Raw genomic sequence first — 18,776 nt, 5'->3', positions numbered from 1 at the left:
GTGACTAGTTTTTTTTTTACCGTTATAGTTTTGTTATAGCGTGAGATCACCATTTATATTTGTATGTCTAAAAACAATGGAAAATGGACTCAGATTTGTTTGACGAGCACAGTGATTGCTCCAGTGAATTATCAGAAACGCGGTCAGAACTCGAAGCTCGTATCTACAATATTATCCACCATAACGATTTTTCAGGGACATCAGAATCACCATTCATTGATCCTAAGTACGGTGTAGAGTTCAATTCCAATGGTGAAATAGTCGTATTTCAAAAAGATCCAGCCAACATAGTTATCAATACCCCTATTAAATTATCCGAGGTGTGTACAAATAGAGTTATACCAACAATCATTTTGGATGACGATGATTTAGAAACTTCTAAAGATATCAGTAGCATAATTGATAACGAATTTGCTGAAACGAGCTTAAAAAAAAAGAAGAAGAAGAAAAAGAAGAAAAAAAATTTAAACGATGAAAGTATTGAGGAGTATATTAACACTATTAAGAATACTGACGCGTTAAAAGAATATAAAGAGAAAAGTGGGTTAAATAAAATGAATACTAAAACTAGTAAAAGTGATAATGTTGCACTAAACGTTGTTTCTTTTAATAACGAACGAGCAATGCCAATGACATCTAGTGAAATTTTGAAACAATATCGTATTGGAAAACCAACTGAAAATAGTTTGTGGTATAGGTGCCCGAAGACATGGACTCCAGATATGATAAAGTTTTATACTAAAATTCAAAAGTCAAAACGAAATTATGACTGTAGAGAAGTACTAAACAAAATTAAAGGTAAATTCTAATACTTTTATTTAAACAAGTTAATAGCTAGTAATTTTATTAATATTTTGAAAATTTAGAAAAATATGGTTCCAATCCGATCGACTGGTCCTTGGACCCTATGGATTTATATAAATCTAATTCAAATACGCCTAGAATGAGATGTAATATTTGTAGACAATTCGGTCATACTGGGTATAATTGCAAGGATCAATATAAACCTCCAATTTGTATCATGTGCGGAGTGGAAGGACATCATTTTCATAGTTGTAATAAAAAAATATGTTTATCGGTAAGTTTTATTTGATTCTAAAGAACATTTTGTATAATAACATTTATTGTAGGTATTTAACAAAACCTTACTGAAAGAATAATTAATTTATTAATATATATTTAAGAATTATCATTCTTTATTTATAACAATTACCAACATTATTAATTACTAAAACTTGAATATATATCTTGAAAAGGTTTTCAATAAATGAATTATTATTATTTTCTACTTACAAATAGGTATATTTTCACATTGAGCTTACCTTTATAGTGGCCAATTTTTGTAGGTGGTGGATGGTGGGTCAGTTAATATTAATCTGTTGCCCCAATTGAGTACCATCTGTTAGTTTATTGTCTAGTGATATCATGCTCCCTGCACTTAAGTTTGCTGCTGAAGTTCTTTTTTAACGTGATTAGAGTAAAGTTATTACAGTTTTAACTTATATATAACTTATATTACAGTTATCTTTTATTATAAACAAATATTTTTAAAGCCGTTTTTACTATTTAGTGTTCATAAGCTTGGGTCTTTTACCTACACTTATCAGTATCTAGTATTTGGGATTAGTTAAAATTATATTCAAGTATCTACAATCTAAGTATATTTTTATTAATTAAATTACAATATTATGTTTCAGTGCGGAACTTGGCAAAAAAATTTTACAAATAATTGTAGTATCTGTTTATCAATGATTAAAGTCAAATGTAATATGTGTAATGATGTTGGTCACGAATCAAGTTATTGTTCAGAAACCTGGCGTCGATTTCATAGTACTGTAAGTATTACCAGTTTTTATAATATAAAATAATTACTATTTATAGTATACATACCAGATTTTAATCTATAAATGGTTTTAATAAAATTTACTAAAGAACTCATAAAACAAATTAACTGCATTTTTAAACTTTTATTTGGTCATGTTTTAGATTTCTACTGCACCAGAACCTGAAAGTAACAAATTTGCTCAATCTACTTCTAAATCAAATACTGAGTCAAGGCAATCTAGTACAAGAAAGTCTGAATCTTCATCTACATTATCTCCCATTGTTAAACAGATAAGTAAAAATAGTCCAAAATCTGTTGATTCTGGTAAATCTAAAAAAGCAAAACGATTACAATCCAAGATAAGACATTCAAAAACCAAAAATCAAAGTAATCTTTCAATTTCTGATAATGAATCCATAAATATTGATGTTAATATACAAGATGTTACATTGAAACGCACTTTAACAAAAAGAAATTTTTTCAAGAAAAAAAAATTAAATGTTAACAGTTAAATATAAAAATTTGAGAATTGAGAATTCAAACGACTATTTACTTAAAAATAATAGATTAGATTTTTAATGTGTTAGCACATACTGAATTTTTTTATTTAGTATCAGTTGTTTAGTATATAATTATATTAAGTCTAATATAATCTAGTGTAAATTCTATAATTTCACATTGTGCTGTTAGTATTGTTTAATGTCACATAATTATTTGGGTATCAGTTTGGCATTGCAAAGGTTTTTATGTACCAAAGGAAATTTTAATATTACTTTTATCATTTTAATCTGTCAATGTATTAAAATGTATATTACATTTTCATCATTGCTCATATCAGTGGTTTGGACTTCTAATAGAAATCTCTATTTATTTAATTATTTTTAAAGTTTATTGCATAAATATTTAGTATTTTGTTTGAATAAGAAGATAGATGAAATATGATGTTGATAATATTTAATTGTTAAAATATTGTATATCTTAATTAACAGCGATATCAATGTTAAATATTGTTCATCTACTTTAATTTTCATCCTAATCTTGTCTTTATGCAACTGTATTTGGAAATTTTTTTTGTTATCCGAATCATAGACAATTATTTTAATTTTTAATAGTTACCTTTATTGACAGTCCAATAAAAATTGTTTAAATAATCTGTGGTTTATCATGATAAAATGTAATGGATTCAATTATTATAAATATATAAATGTAATGCAATTTTTTTATATTGTTATCTGACGAGCCCTTTTTTTGTTTATTATATTATAATATTATGATGTATTATAGTTGTAATATCTATTTTCACATTTTATATAAATACATTCTTTTTTTTTTGAGTGGAGAGGGGTATAACGTATATAACGTTGTATAAAATTAAAAAAAAATTACTGTTAATGAAAAAAACTATTTAAAAAATTAAATACAAACAAATTTAATGTAGTTAACAAAACAAATTATATTTTATTTATTTAATAATAAATATTAAATAAGAATGTATTTACAGATTATATTATTAAAAATAACACAAATATTTGTACATAATATTATTATAGTTCTAATATTCCATCCTGATCTAATTCTGATAGATTGTCGGCGGACAACGACACATGAATAGAGTCTCCGAGTAAATCAGTTATGTCATCATACCTAGACAAATTAAATGGTTAACAATTATAATTAAATATAAGATATTTATGTACATATAAATATATGTATATATATATTTTTTTTTAATAATGAGATATTAATAATTTATATTTCCCAAATATTTTCCTTCCATGAATTGCTAATATTATAATAATATTTTCAAAACATCATATCAACTCTTAATTCTCTATCCAAACGTTCCTTTATTTTTTTACCTCATAGAAATGTATTAATCTACTTCCACATTCCACAATTAAAGATGTTATGATTATTAAAAAGTTTCTCATTAACTTTGTGCTTAATTTACATCAATTTATTAAATTTATTTTTGTATTTATAATTAGTTATAATTTAATTTTTATTGAAATTCCTTGTTTTAAGAGGACGTTATATCCGCATGTGTTGTCTCTCTCTTATTAATGTAGATCATAGCAAATTTGCGTTCAGCAGAACATATTTTGTGATGTTAGCTTTAATATTAGAGTCAATTTACCTATTATCAAACTTAAAGGTAATATTATCTAGGGAATTTCATAGGCTTTTATTGATATCTTAATTTTTAAGTGAGTTATAGTTATGTAAAATATTAAAACTTTAAAATGCTCATAATTCGCTTAAAAATTAAAATATCAATAAACTCCTATGAGATGCCCTAGATAATATTATTTCCTTTAAGTTTGATAATAGGTAAATTGATTCTAATATTAAAGCTAACCTCACAAAATGTGTTCTACTGAACAAAAATTAACGTCTTCTTAAAATTTTAAATTCATTATCAAAAATTACTGTTAACATTGGGGATACGACAAGCTTAGTTTTTGAAATCAAATATATACTAAAATAGTTCTACTTGAAAAGATACTTTCTTTTTAAATTAGTTATTATTTTTAAGTTACACATTCCTTAAGTAAAAATTGTCCAATCAGTACCTATATATAGGTACTTACTAAATTTTTTTTACCCACGAAAACTATTATTAATTTTTACTTTACATAACACTGACGCTTTATTGAAACATTTAAGTCATTAATCACTGATAACTGAAAATTATTTCAGATATTTGAGTTGAAATACCTTTTGCATTGGATTCTACCCTAAGATCATAATATATCAATATGGCGGTATATTTAATTTAAGACTTAGACAAATTACTTGTTTTTCTCATGTAGATTTGTTGTGTAAAAATTGAATCCATAATTTAAAACTAATATATTTACATTCACCGAATTTGACAATACTAAATTACTAAAGCTAAAGATGATATTTTATTCATGTAATAAACAAAATAAATGCAATTTGTTTTACTTTTGTTTACTATTAAGTACTAAAGATCTGTTTTAGTGATAGACAACGTTATTGTCGTTATTCATATAGATTTAAACGAAATAATTATAAATTTTTTGTTTTTTTATTAACTTATGGTAGGAAGCTATAGCCTATACAGTATAGACTATAGATACGTATTGACAGATTGAATAAATATAATAACATAATCCTTGTAAATTTTAATCGTCAGAGGATATAAAGTACTTCTGGCCAATACCTAGGATACATGTTTTTCATAATATACGATTGCATGTTATACTGATTTTCCGTCGTATCGCAGAAAACGGAACAATGCCGACATATATATCTTTCATAGCTGTTTTACACTTAAACTCGAGGGAAATTTCTTTTATAATGGCCAATGGATATATCACATGTTGGCAGTTATACAGTGTATTATAATGATATAAACTAGAATAAAGTTTTTCATATTTTGCGCTGGGTAGGGAAAATCGTCCGCGAATACAATGGAGAGAAAATCCCCGAAAGAAAAAAAACTCCCCACATGTGTTGTGTAGGTATCTATTTCGCTATTTCCATCACACTTACTGGTCGTACGACGTGGACGCTTGTCCTTTGGGCACAATAACAAAGTCCGAACGTTTGTGTACGTAGTCTTTGAACGTGATGACTATGTATAAAAATGATAGCCACAACAGCAGAGCACCTGTATATAAGCGTTAAAAAAATGTATAAAATAATTAGAATTTATTTCGAATAATAATATATTTTGCAATTTGTGTCCCTGTTAATCTAAAACTTTTTTTGATTGAAAGTTTACTAGATGTATAGTTAATAGAATTAGAAAATAGAAATTTTTTCCTTACGAGAAAGCTAGAAAAGATTTTTCAAAAAAAATTTAAATTAAATCAGGCTGTAAAACAAAAATACTAAACTGGTAAAAAATACGTATGCGTTTTTAAAAGTAGGAAAAAATGCGTCGTCAACATAGTCACAAGCGGTGGAACACACCTGTTGTACATTTACTTGGTGTCCCGTGAGGATTTACCCATTGCGATATCTCTTGAAATAATAGAGATATCATAGTTATAGTTTTTTAATAATATTCACAGGGACAAGAACTACAACTATTTCGTGTTTTAATTTATTTTAATGTTTAGGTAAAAAAGTTAAAAAAAATATATTTTTTTTATTTAATTATTTTCAAAACAATTGAAGATAGCTACTTTGTAGAGTTCATTTTATTGAAAATATTGACGTTTCAACATTTTAATTTCATGATTTTTAATATTTTTTCTAGTTTCGAGAAAAACTGCGAATAGTGGTATTAATATATCAAACTTGTGGCCCGCGTGCTCGAACGGTGAACGCTTTCAGTGTAATTCACAGTTTTTCTAAAACGTTTCAAATGTTGAAACGTCAATATTTTCAATAAAATGAACTCTACAAAGTAGCTATCTTCAATTGTTTTAAAAATAATTAAATAAAAAAAATATATTTTTAACTTTTTTACCAAAACATTAAAATCAATTAAAACACGAAGTATTTGTAGTTCTTGTCCCTGTGAATCTTATTAAAAAACCATAATTACGATATCTCTATTATTTCAAGAGATATCGTAATGGGTAAATCCTCACGGGACACCCGGTATAATAATATAGGTAACCATATATTTATTATTATTACTATACTATTATTATATAAACGCTGTAGAAAGTTGTATAGGTATTATAATCCATGGCGTATGTATGGTGAAGGGAGGGGGACTTGAGGCCAGGATGATATATATTTTTTTAAGCTATAGTTGCATTATCCAACTTAGCCCGGGGAAAAAAATGAACGACTATTATAAAATATCTACCAACAGCATTCTGATAGTTTTTGACATTATTTTTGTACATAAAATTGTGAATCAACTATTCAGAATTATTACAAAAAATTGGTCCTCTTTCAATATTCCAGACATGATTTTTCATTTTGTTTTACCACAGTGTGCTAATAATGATTTATCCAATAGTCCGGTGTGTAATCAAGTTAAAGATTTTGATTTTAAATAAAAAGCGTATATATATTATAATCTAAGTAACAATTGTATATTTTTTTCAATGTAATACTTTATTGTACTTACTGACCATATTCTTATCCCTTGGGATGTTATTTATTTTTCTAAATAAATATTATTAATATAAGTGGGTTCACAGCCTGCAGATTTCGGTGTACTGCGCTTTTTGGAGAAATCCGATAGACGGGAAATCCGCCTGCGGAGGATTGGATACAGCGCGTGTATTTCAGCTTAAGTAATATAATAACTTGGTGATAAAATCAGTTCAGGTTGTATCCCGCTTGTGAAAATCAACAACAAATGTAAACAACATGGTCAAGTGAATGGTTCCGTTGGAGTTATTAAAAAAAAATACTGTAAAAACCGGACAGATTACGCTACGGGTGTAATCCTATTTCCTTAATCAATTTTGTAGGGCCTTCTACAAACTTCTGTTTTTAAATTAGAACTCGTACTCCCTTTTTACTCTGTAAATTTATTCAATGGGTCATTTTTGAGCATTTTGAAAATTCAAAATTTAAATGAGTATTTTCTCATCAATTATTAAAATGTTTATATTAAAGATAGGCTTACAAAAATATAAAATCGAAATTATATTGGATCTAGTATTTATTATACTTGTGCTACTTTTATAAATTATAAAAGCTGATGGATTAATATTAATTACTAAAATGTTTAAATAATCATAGCCGCTATATGTTCTAAACCTATTATTATGAACCTATAATTATTCTTATTACTTACATATACATAAAGTTAAAAAGCTCAAAAACTATTCTTTAGAAATTTGATTTTAACAATTCAACATTTTCAGAAAAATTATCTGCTTAATAATTTACAGTAGAAAAAGTGCGGGTTCTCATTTTAAAGCAGAAAAATATAACTTCAAAGGACTCCTCTAAAGTGTACAAAAAACTTCTAGAATTTTGAGAATAGTATCTTAAAGTATAGGTATTTAAACATTTTAAATATCTGCATTTTTGAAAAAATTTTCGAGTGTGAGCATGTTTGATCAATCCCTTTGTATAATATAAACTAGGTTAAATTTTATTATAAAAAATGTAAAACTATTTGCTATAGGGGAGGAGGCTAGGGAATTAGTAGTATAACCCAAAAGTGTCGAATACATCTTTGATTATAAAATACAATACATATTGTATTATATTATATGTACTATAATATTATGATATGCATATATCGGCGTAAGCGTTACACATATTATCATATTTTCAGGTATAAAACCATATAAGTAGCTAGGTACCTGCTATGTTAGAGAGCCACAGACCATGTGGCCATAAAAAGAATACCAGCGAGAAAACTGTGTACAGCAGTGATTTTTTCCAAAGCCTCAACCACAACACTATTTCCCAACAGTTGAATATCGGATTGAATTCGTTTCTGTGTACATAAAAAAAAAAGTATGGTCATAAAATATTGCATAAAAGTATATTTATTTATTTACACATATGGGTAGGTACATAATATTATACCTTATATAGATAGGCAGGTGACTAGTCAGGATTTTTTTTATGGTGTTTATAAAATTTAAACAAAATTTGTGGGGGGGGGGGGCACATTGCTTTTCATCATTATTATTAGTTAATATAAAATATATTATAGACCAATACGACAATAAAATACTAGTATAATGTAGAAATCTGATTAATCTGAAGCCCATGGTAAATTTATTTTTCGTATATCTAAATACGGCCCAGAATTTTTTTTAAGATCCTGAAGGTATGTAAAATGTGCGTTAGCGCCACTAGGGAGCGATTAACGCCAAGGTCAGGTTAGGACATTTTGCGCTCAGGTAGATATTAATTGTATTATTCCCGCCTTTAAAATTAAATGATAATTAAAATGTATGTATTATAAAAACTATTGTGAACTGTGGACAGTATAAAAATACAAGAGCTTCAAGTATTTATGTTGGTATTGATTTACGGGGTTTAAAATTTCAATAATTGTTTTGATTTTTATCATATTGTCGTGACAGGTATTTTCGTAATTTAGTGTAGATATAATAGAACGACGTTTGACGGAAATATTCTATGTATTAACACAATATTAACTAGGCCCCCTCAAATGACTCCCAATCCCCCAACTAAGTTTACATTTGATAAATATTTATATTTTTATTTTTATGGTTTTTTTTATTGTTGCAATTAGCTTTAAATATTTTATAACCATAATATAAAAACGATATGGTAAGTATTACCTATTATTTTAAAATAATTAAAATTGAATTTTATTTTAGTCTATTTTTGAGCTTTGATGTTAGTTTATATTAGTCAAAGAACAGTGTCATCTGACATACCTACTTATCGGAAAATAAAATCCATTTGGTATACTTACTTTCTGTTCAATAAAAATGATAAAAATGAAATGTTATGTTTGGTTATTATTTATTATTAATGATTTTAATTTATATTAAATTATAAATTTCATTATGAATTATTATTGTTTTTTAAACGAAAGATAATATTTATTATAGTAAAGCAAATAAAAATATTTAATTATATTAAATATTTATACATTGATGTAGTCACTATATATAAATAAGGGTGGTTGCAACACGAATTCATTCGTGAGCCACATGGATAAATACAATGATACCAAGAGCCAAAATGTTTAAAAATGTATTTTATATAATTTGAAAAATGTTTCAAATGTATACCAAAAAATCACAATTCATAATAATATTATTTACATTTTTATTTTATAAATAAGACGTGAGGCGTATTTTACTATGACGAGAGCCACAAGTTATTCACCCTCTCTCTCTCTATATATATATATATATATATATATATATATATATATATATTGTAGACTGCTTTTGTGCATGATTTCTGAGTAAATTTGTTTGAATATAAGTTTAATTAAAAAAAAATAACCTTAATAAATTGCAGTCTGTGATTATATAATACATTGGTAGTATTTGGTTGGAATTATTTTGCTAAATGCCGACTGTGTCTATTCGTTGTTACTTATTCATTTATCTACTAAAAATCTACGGGTGATAATTTAATTTAAATACCAATTGGCGGCAATTGCCTATATTTATGTTGTATATTATATAATATATATATTTTAATAACACGTTATTATTGTTGGTAGGCGTCCGACTATATTTTCATGGTCCATAATAAATAAAAATAAATTAAACGAAAGTAGATATAATATAATAACTAATAGGTTACTTATACATATTGGCTATTTTATCTACACCTAGACAGACAGCTAAGTATGTTGATATCTTTCTACTTAATAAAAATACTTTACTATTACAATATTCAATTATTATTCATAGTTACAATTGTTTGATCGAGTAACAATATGATGTGAATTATTATAAATTATAATATAATATATAAAATAAAATATAATCGTAGTTTTTACTTGTGTATTTTTCTTAAAAATAAAAATCCCATTATTCACCAATATATGCCAGATTATACATTTATACCTACATATACTGGTGTATGCAATCACTCGCTCGTAAACGAGAGACAAAGGATTTCGTAATAATAAAACATATTGTTTTATCTGTGACTAGACGGAATTCGCCTTAAAAATTTATGAAAAATGTACACTTTTCAATTCTTTAACCGTATAGTTAACATAACATATTTGTATATATCTTATATCCACCATGCTTTTACCTTTAACCTCAGAATATTTAATATACACATTAAACTATTATCTATTTTTGAATAATGTGAAAATTATGTTGTATTTTATTTAAATTTATGTTTAAAAGAAATCGGGTTTACTGGGTTTACTCGTTGTTGGTACATATTACAAACGGACATAATAAAAAAATGTCATAAACAAATAAATAGTTTTCTGTTTTCATTTAAAACTTATTTTTATTTATAAAAAAAAGGCTGCTTATGTGTTTATAAAAATAGTTTTTTTCTGAACATTTGTAATGTAAAATAAAGGACATGCGTATTTTTCTATACAATTATACATTTTTATGTAAAAATAATATTATACAATATCCACGTACTTATAATTTATTTACTTATTACATGGAAAAAGTAAAATAAAAGCATAGGTATGTTTGAAAATAAATGTTCACCGAATACCTTGTCTATAGGATATCAACGGTCTTTAATATTTTAGTGATTGAGCGATATAATAAATTTCCTTAGTCATTGGCTTTAACGATAAATGTACATTTTTATGTTTCTAAATTAATCTAATGGCCAATTGGAATATAATATGATTGAACGATCGACCTTCATGTGGTTAAACGATTAATAAATATATTATATAAACGTATAATATTATGTTATCTACTAACAGTGCTTACCATTTCCCTTCATAATAATATGGCTAGGACGTATTGCTATAATATGGTATAAGCGCCAAAAATATTAAAAATACGCATGCCGTTTGTGCTAAAGATATACTCATAATAAACAAAAATTATTGGGACCAATTTAGTATGTATTTAATTTTATAATAATATAAATAAAAAACTACTATAAGTATTATAAATTTATAAATCAATATTTAAGTAAAATTATTTAAGTTTAATTAACTTACAAGTTATATTAATATTTATAAACCCAACGCATACGTATGTATGTTTGGTGATATTGAATGGTACACTCATCAACAGTTCTAAATTTAATATCAGGCATAAAACATCCAATTACTTGAGATTTGACGTTCTTAAAGATACTATTTATTTTTTTTTAACTCGTTTTGGCGCTCATCGGTTTTAGGGTGATTTACACGTAAGTAACCGAACTTTCATTTTAATAATAAAACTATGTTAAAATTAACCTTGATTCAAAGTGATTGTATATTAAATCCAAATCAACTTATAAGTTAACGCTTTTGTGCGTTGCTAATCAATAAATACATTCAAATATACGCGATAAACTATTTATATTATTTTCCATCACTATAATAATAGTAATAAAATAAGTATAGAATAATAATCTGGCCAAGTAAAATAAAAATTAATTAAAATAAGCAATAAAAAAATATCGTATGATATGTATATTAACAACATACATTTTTCACTGTTTTGGTTACCTTTTTAGTTAATTAAAAATATATTTGGGTGGATGAAATTCAACTCTGAATTAAGTTTTATGTCAAACAATAATTCGCAATATTGTGTAGTTTGTTTTGAAATCGGTGAAAATTCTGACCATATTTTTAGTGGAAAATTGCAGTCAACAGATTTTAATAATATTTAAATTATTATCTATTTGTAGGTACGCATGGGAACTAATTCGAACAGTTGTATGTAATTTTTATCGAGAACTAATTCGTATGCTTTAATTTTACACGGGAACCAATTCCGTATTCCTCATTTTATGATATCCTTTCACTAACACTCATCATCTAATTAACATTATAGTTTATTATTGTGTGATGGCGTTATATTGCATGGAAAAAACCTCAGTAAAAGCTAATATACTCGTATTTAAGTATACTAAAATAAATTTAGCTGCTGCTTGCTATTAAATAAAATAACCGGTAGGTATCGTACCAATATATATTCAATGAAATAGGTAATTCAAAATTGAAGCAGCTTTTTAATTTTAATCATATTTTATCTAATTGAAATATAGGTATTCTTTATCTATTGTTGAATGTTGGTTTAATAAATTATATTGTATTTCATAATGATTATTAACAACTTACTTTATGCATACATTTAGGAACAATGTGATAGCCCAAGTAATTTCCAAAAAAAACACCAACAATGACATTAGCCTGAAAAATAAGAAAAAAAAAATCATTAAATTATATTCTAAATTTTTGTAGCTTATGCTTATCAAATCAATAAAACTACTATATTATGATATTTTATGACGTTCTACATTTAGCAGTGTGATAAAGTTCCTATTTGAGAATATCGGAAATTTCATATTGCATAACTTATAATATAGATATTATAATATAATATTATATATTTATATGTAGTCTATGCAGTCTTTCCCATATATTGAAATAAATCTTGTATTTCATTATAGTAATATTATATGAAATATGTAATATGAATATATATTTATACACAGGTATCTATGAAGATCACTATATAGTTTTCTTTTTATATTTCAATTTATTCAGATGTGTAAGTTTGCACGTAGATAATATACCTTGGGCTCCATAAAAAAATAAGTAAATTTGACAAAGAATAAAAAAATACACTAAATGTTGAATACCTATGTTCAGTAGTCCTATGTATCGTATATAATTTTAGTAACTTATGATGTATTTATTAATAACAGAAAAACATAAATTGTAATGATTAAAGAAAAGTTTGTATAATAGGTTTTTGCATAAAATATAGCTATGCGTTAAAAGAAACTATTTTTTGGCATAGGTATGATAGATATCATGTTAAAGTAACTCGAAGAATAAAATATTGCTCATTGGTGAACAGAAAATGCATGCAAAAAAATAAAATCACGGTATAAACTGAATTATGTATATAATATTATATTATAATAATGTATATTCATATAGGATTACAAGAATATTAATAAGATTTATTACTTGTATTTTATATAATATTAGGTATATGTAAAACCATGCATATAACCTCGAATTTGAGAAATAAATATATTGACGACCGATATGGGCTTTTAATAAAAATTTAATTTTTTCCCTACTATATACACATTAAAATTGTAAAATTAAAGAAACTAATGTATGTATATTGTATAGCTGTATAAGTATTAAAAATGATAATTCTTATTCGATTTCAATAAATAGCCAAAAGTCAAATGCACACATTAATACATTTGTATCAAAATTATTAATCTAATCATTTAAAATATATTACGCTCACTTCTTCAACACATCAATTATTAATAACAACCATAAAACAATAACATTATATTGGTATGGGTATGGTATTCATAATATATGTATATATATATTCTACAAGTCACAATAAATTTGTCTTTGCATTTATATACGTATAGCCTCCTATAGATTGGTTATTGTACTGAATAATTCAATTATAATTTTAATATAAAAAAAAAATAAGATTTTAATTATCCAACTTTACTTTTTTCATAATTTTGGGGATGACAAATATTTCACTATGTAGCACCCTTTTTGGTTTTAAAACACATTAACTTTTTTCCATCTCCATCGCATTGACCTATTTTTTCGTTCATACCTACCCGCGTAAATTTTGTTCTGTTTCTGTCGTTAAGAGGATTAATGACCCTACATCATTATATATGTGACGATATCATATCTATATGAGAGAATAATTGCGATGACTCAACTATCTCAACATTTATTTAAATCGATGCAGTTCTAGTATAAATTGTATTTATACCCTATATAGTATAACATAATACAATTGCATAGTGCATATCATGGGCAGATAGGCCATTTTTGACCTACCGGTAAATTTTAAAAAGGGGCCCCCACATGAAAAAAAGTCTAAAAAGGGCCCCATTACCGTAATACAAAGGGGGGGGGGCCACCGGGAAATGCCCGGTTTCCCGGTAGGCCTATCCATTCATGGTGCACACTCAATAAAACATCAGATTTATGTTCTAAATGTGAAATACAATATTTTTTATGTTTTTTCCAAGAGTAATTATTCAAACCAAAAATGACATTTTATAAAAAAAAGATTTAGTTTTTAATAAATCACTTAAATTAATATCATTAAATATTCAGAAAAAAGAACACATGTGTTATGTATTATGTACCTATATTTGAAAGTTAATAATTTAAGTTTAAATACGTATTATACAATTGAAATAGAGTTATAGAATTCGGGTAATCTTATTGATGTTTGAAAGTAATTATAACTATTAAATATATACCAATTTTATACAATTTATGTTTCATACTCAAATTTCATAAAATGGTCATATAGCAATATGAAATATTTAAATAGGAACAATATAAATAATATACCTAATTTGATTTGAGTATGTATTAATTGTATGTATAATAATTATAACAACAGTATGATTGAATGTTGTTATGCAATCGGTAAAGGGCTATTGATTCTTATATAAGCAAGGCAAAATAATACTGTATGCTGTATGGGTAATATACTTTACAATATTTATTTTATGAAGTAAATCAAACTATATATAATTATTATAACTTATAACTTACTATAAATTAATAATTAGTGTTTTTTTTAAAGTTTGTAATTAGGAAATTAATTTTTTCCAAAATTGGTTATTTGAATAAAAAATGAATATCTAAGACTAATAATTATTTTCTACAGTAAATATCTGGTAGGAAGTAGGGAGATAATTTAGTTTCCGTAATCTCGTATAGATCTAGTTTTCTACATTGTTTAATATGATACGTAACTGTGAAATGCATATTTTATATTATTGATTAATGTTTAACGAGAAACGATGTAAAATATATTTACAGATAAGCCGTTTAAATGAAGTTACCCGTTGGCGATTGAAAAAAATTCTGTAGGTAGCAGATAGTAATTTTAGTAGTAGCTACTTTAGTTATATTATTATTACCAATATTCGTATCCATGCCATGTAGTAGTATTACTATTATAGCGTTAGTAGTATGTATAATAGTTGTATTTGTATAGTAGGTAAAATACATTCTAAATGTCAATACAAAAAAAACAAATAAACAAAACCGTTAATATATTTATCGCAAAATGACCTTCTGTGTACAGCATTGATGTTTTTTTTTTTTATATTATGAAAGTCCCATTAGTGATTAGTCAACATACTTGTTCAGCATATTGTCTAAATATAAACGAAGACCACTAAACGACAACAGTTAATATTTATGTTGATTAATTAACAACGAAAAAATATCTGAAAGAATTACAATTTGGTTTGGGTGCCAGTGGTGGGGGGGGGGATGTGTGTAGATTGCTCGATCAATTAAAAATACTCAACTTTCGACAAATCATTATTTTTTAATATATTTTCTTAATAATTTCTTATAATTAGTTGTTAAATTGTATCATAATTAATTATACATATAATTTAAAAAATATTTGGCCCAGTCTAATAGGATAAAGACGTTATGAGTTATTTCTCAAAAACTCAAATAATTTCTGGTTCTGAGATTTTTTCCTGTTTGTTTATTTTTAATAAGGTCGGTCTATTGAGTATCTCCTCAGTCACCTACCTTTAGACTGTAAGTAATTATATACTTCGAAAAAAATCGATATAATAGTTCAATGTGCCTATTGCCAATTCAGGCCTTTTAATTATACTGTAGATATCATTATATTTTTATTGGTTTCACGACATCAGTTTCTACTTTAAAAATCTACTAAGAAATTTTTAGCAAGATCGATTTCATATATTTTCCGGTAAATAATATTGTATTATTATATTGCGTAGTATAATTTCCAGTAATTAATACTTAAAGAGCCTTTAGGATTAGTTGGTCTTCCGCATATTCAGGTTTTATTTATTTTAATATAGATTTTTGAAACAACTAAAATAATTTTATTAATATTTCTTTAAATTATTAATTATCTGCATTTAAACAAAGAGCTTATAAACCTTTTACTATAGTCAGTACTCAGTATTCACATATTATAAAGCTTTGAACGAATCTTGTTTTTGAATTGTGAAATTTAATTTAAATTTAATGTGAAAGAAAAACAAGTGACAGTTACAACTTCTAATACCATACGAAAATTACTTGAGTAGTTTTACTATACCAAAATATCAAATTATTTTTACAAACTTTTATTTTTATATAGATATTAGTCATTTATAAGATGAATGCAATAAATTCTGAAAGAATTATGATTTGATTTTACACGTGAACTTTTAAATTTGAATATAAGTATAGGTATACCTAATATAGTTGACGAGGGTCAAAATATGTAAGTGCATCTCGTTTATAAACTATATACATTTACATTTATATACTTACATGATGTAAAGTCCAAATTCGTGATGATGTATTGCGATGTCGACACCTACCCCGAACATAACTGAAAAATTATATAGATTATATAATATCATAATAATGTGTGTATTACTGTATTACAATTGTATCGCCATCGCGTATTAATATATCTATATATTGTCTACTACACTATTATATATAAACAGTATATACATGTATTTTGTGTATACTCTATTTTAAAAGTATGAATGTTTGAATAATGATGTAATTATAACAGCGAGAGGATTTTCAAATAGTAGTTACACTAGTACGTGAAAAACAGTGTAATTATTATTTTATTACTGAACAGTCTTCTTATTGACAGCTTTAAATGTTTTTGATACGATTTTTATTTTTGAATATTACAATAATACAAAAGAAAAAAAATAAATAATAAGAATAATAATTATTTTAGTGATGAATGTTTAGATTTTACAATTATGTGTGATTTTTTTCTATGTATCATTTTCTTTTGGAACAGTAAGAATGTATTGATTTTCAACTTTTTTGATGTTTTTTTGTAGCAACTTTGATCTAGTTGATAAAATTCAGTTAAAAATATCAGAAAACAAAAGAATAAGAAATAATGGAAATTTATTCAAAATTAATATTTGACAAAAATAATTTTGTTTTTTGTTATAAAAGTTAGGTTAGATTTAATACAAGGTTGCTCATAAGTAGTAGGTACTTAAATACTGAAAACTAATAGTATAAAAAAATATATGAGAAAAATTTTTCAAGTTTAAATTTAGATAAAATTACATATGTATAAACGATAAACAATGATACTTATTTTTTTGCGATTCAGAAATATTATTCATGGGTAACTTTAAATTATTGCTGCTATAGTTTTAATTTAAAATACAATGCATTTTTTTAAACGTTTGTGTCTTTTTCATATTTACATTGTCTTACGGTAAAGTGGTAGTGATTTAAAAGTTAATAATAATAATATAATATTATGGTATAAATATATATTATTATAATAATTAAATATTAATAATATTTACAAAAGCCTTATTTTTGAAAAAAATTAAATCATCCTACTGTAATAATACTAAGATTAAAATAAATTACTTTAATAGCAATATCAAAAAGCTTATAAAAGATGCTTAGTGATATAAGCTGACAGACCGTCTCCGCTCAGGATTTTTTTCTATGCAAAGATTGAATTCAATCAAATGATTGATAATCATTGAATTGAATTAATCCTAAATGACGAGGTATACTTGACATCCACTACTGCAGAGCGGTTTACTACTTACCCCCGTTTCTCATTGTTTTCATTATTTAAGTTTTTTTTTTCAAAAGCTCAATAACGTTTCGTTGTATTGGTAATGAATTTTAATCGGATAAAAAGAACAAATAAGTTAAAAAAATATATACATTTACCGATAAAATGTGAAACCGTTTTATGAAATAATATAGGGTATGTGTTTAACGAAAGAAATCGATGCGATGTCTTACCGATAGCTGTGAAAACGCCGAAAATCCTTATTACGTGGACGAGCTTGCCAAGCATCGACGCGGTTTTCGAATATTTGTAATCGTTCATCTCGGACGGCTTCGTAAAATACATCCCTTCTTCTTGGAGCACATATACACTCACATGCGCGCACACACACGTTCACCGTATAATGTATATATCGTAGAATATAATTGTGATGTAGTTTATGGGCCACCGACGACGTTGCAGCTTCTTATTGTCGCGCTGCTGCCGGTTGTTGGTGGTTACTTGACGACAGCGGAGCTTCCGAGAGACATGACCATCATGGCGGTTGGCGGCAGAAACGAGTGACGACAACGACGACGACACTAAAGTGACTCTATATTATATATACTACGATGGCGATGGTATTGCGTACGACCACCGGATTTCGGCCAAGAAAAAAAAAATCACCGACTATAAGTATTTTCCGAATAGAGTTCCACCGACACGGGACTTTAATTATTACCGAATGCGCGATGATATATAGCAACAGTGTTCACGGGATTCGAGCCGTAGGACCACTACTGCAGTAGCGGGAGGCTAACGCGTGTAACCATGGTATT

The 18,776-nt window shown here is 26.0% G+C and overlaps 2 protein-coding genes across 2 annotated transcripts; one reads left to right on the top strand and one right to left on the bottom strand.

Moving 5' to 3' along the window:
• Positions 1-83: 83 nt before the first annotated feature.
• LOC113548420 (zinc finger CCHC domain-containing protein 7-like) lies at positions 84-2,361 on the top strand. Its single transcript, XM_026949286.1, has 4 exons — positions 84-798; positions 867-1,078; positions 1,698-1,835; positions 1,987-2,361. Exons 1-4 carry the CDS (start codon positions 84-86, stop codon positions 2,335-2,337), a joined length of 1,416 nt encoding a protein of 471 aa, XP_026805087.1. The 3' UTR covers positions 2,338-2,361.
• A 912-nt stretch (positions 2,362-3,273) lies between these two features.
• Positions 3,274-18,763, bottom strand: LOC113548739. Its single transcript, XM_026949778.1, has 6 exons — positions 18,192-18,763; positions 16,710-16,770; positions 12,492-12,563; positions 8,080-8,216; positions 5,345-5,462; positions 3,274-3,469 (listed from the first exon to the last, which is right to left on the bottom strand). The coding sequence occupies exons 1-6, from the start codon at positions 18,301-18,303 to the stop codon at positions 3,370-3,372; spliced, it is 600 nt and encodes a 199-aa protein (XP_026805579.1). The 5' UTR covers positions 18,304-18,763; the 3' UTR covers positions 3,274-3,369.
• Positions 18,764-18,776: the final 13 nt, after the last annotated feature.

This window comes from Rhopalosiphum maidis, chromosome 4 (genome assembly GCF_003676215.2).
Source record: "Rhopalosiphum maidis isolate BTI-1 chromosome 4, ASM367621v3, whole genome shotgun sequence".
Taxonomy (NCBI): Eukaryota; Metazoa; Arthropoda; class Insecta; order Hemiptera; family Aphididae; genus Rhopalosiphum; species Rhopalosiphum maidis.
This window is presented reverse-complemented; position numbering and strand designations above follow the sequence as displayed.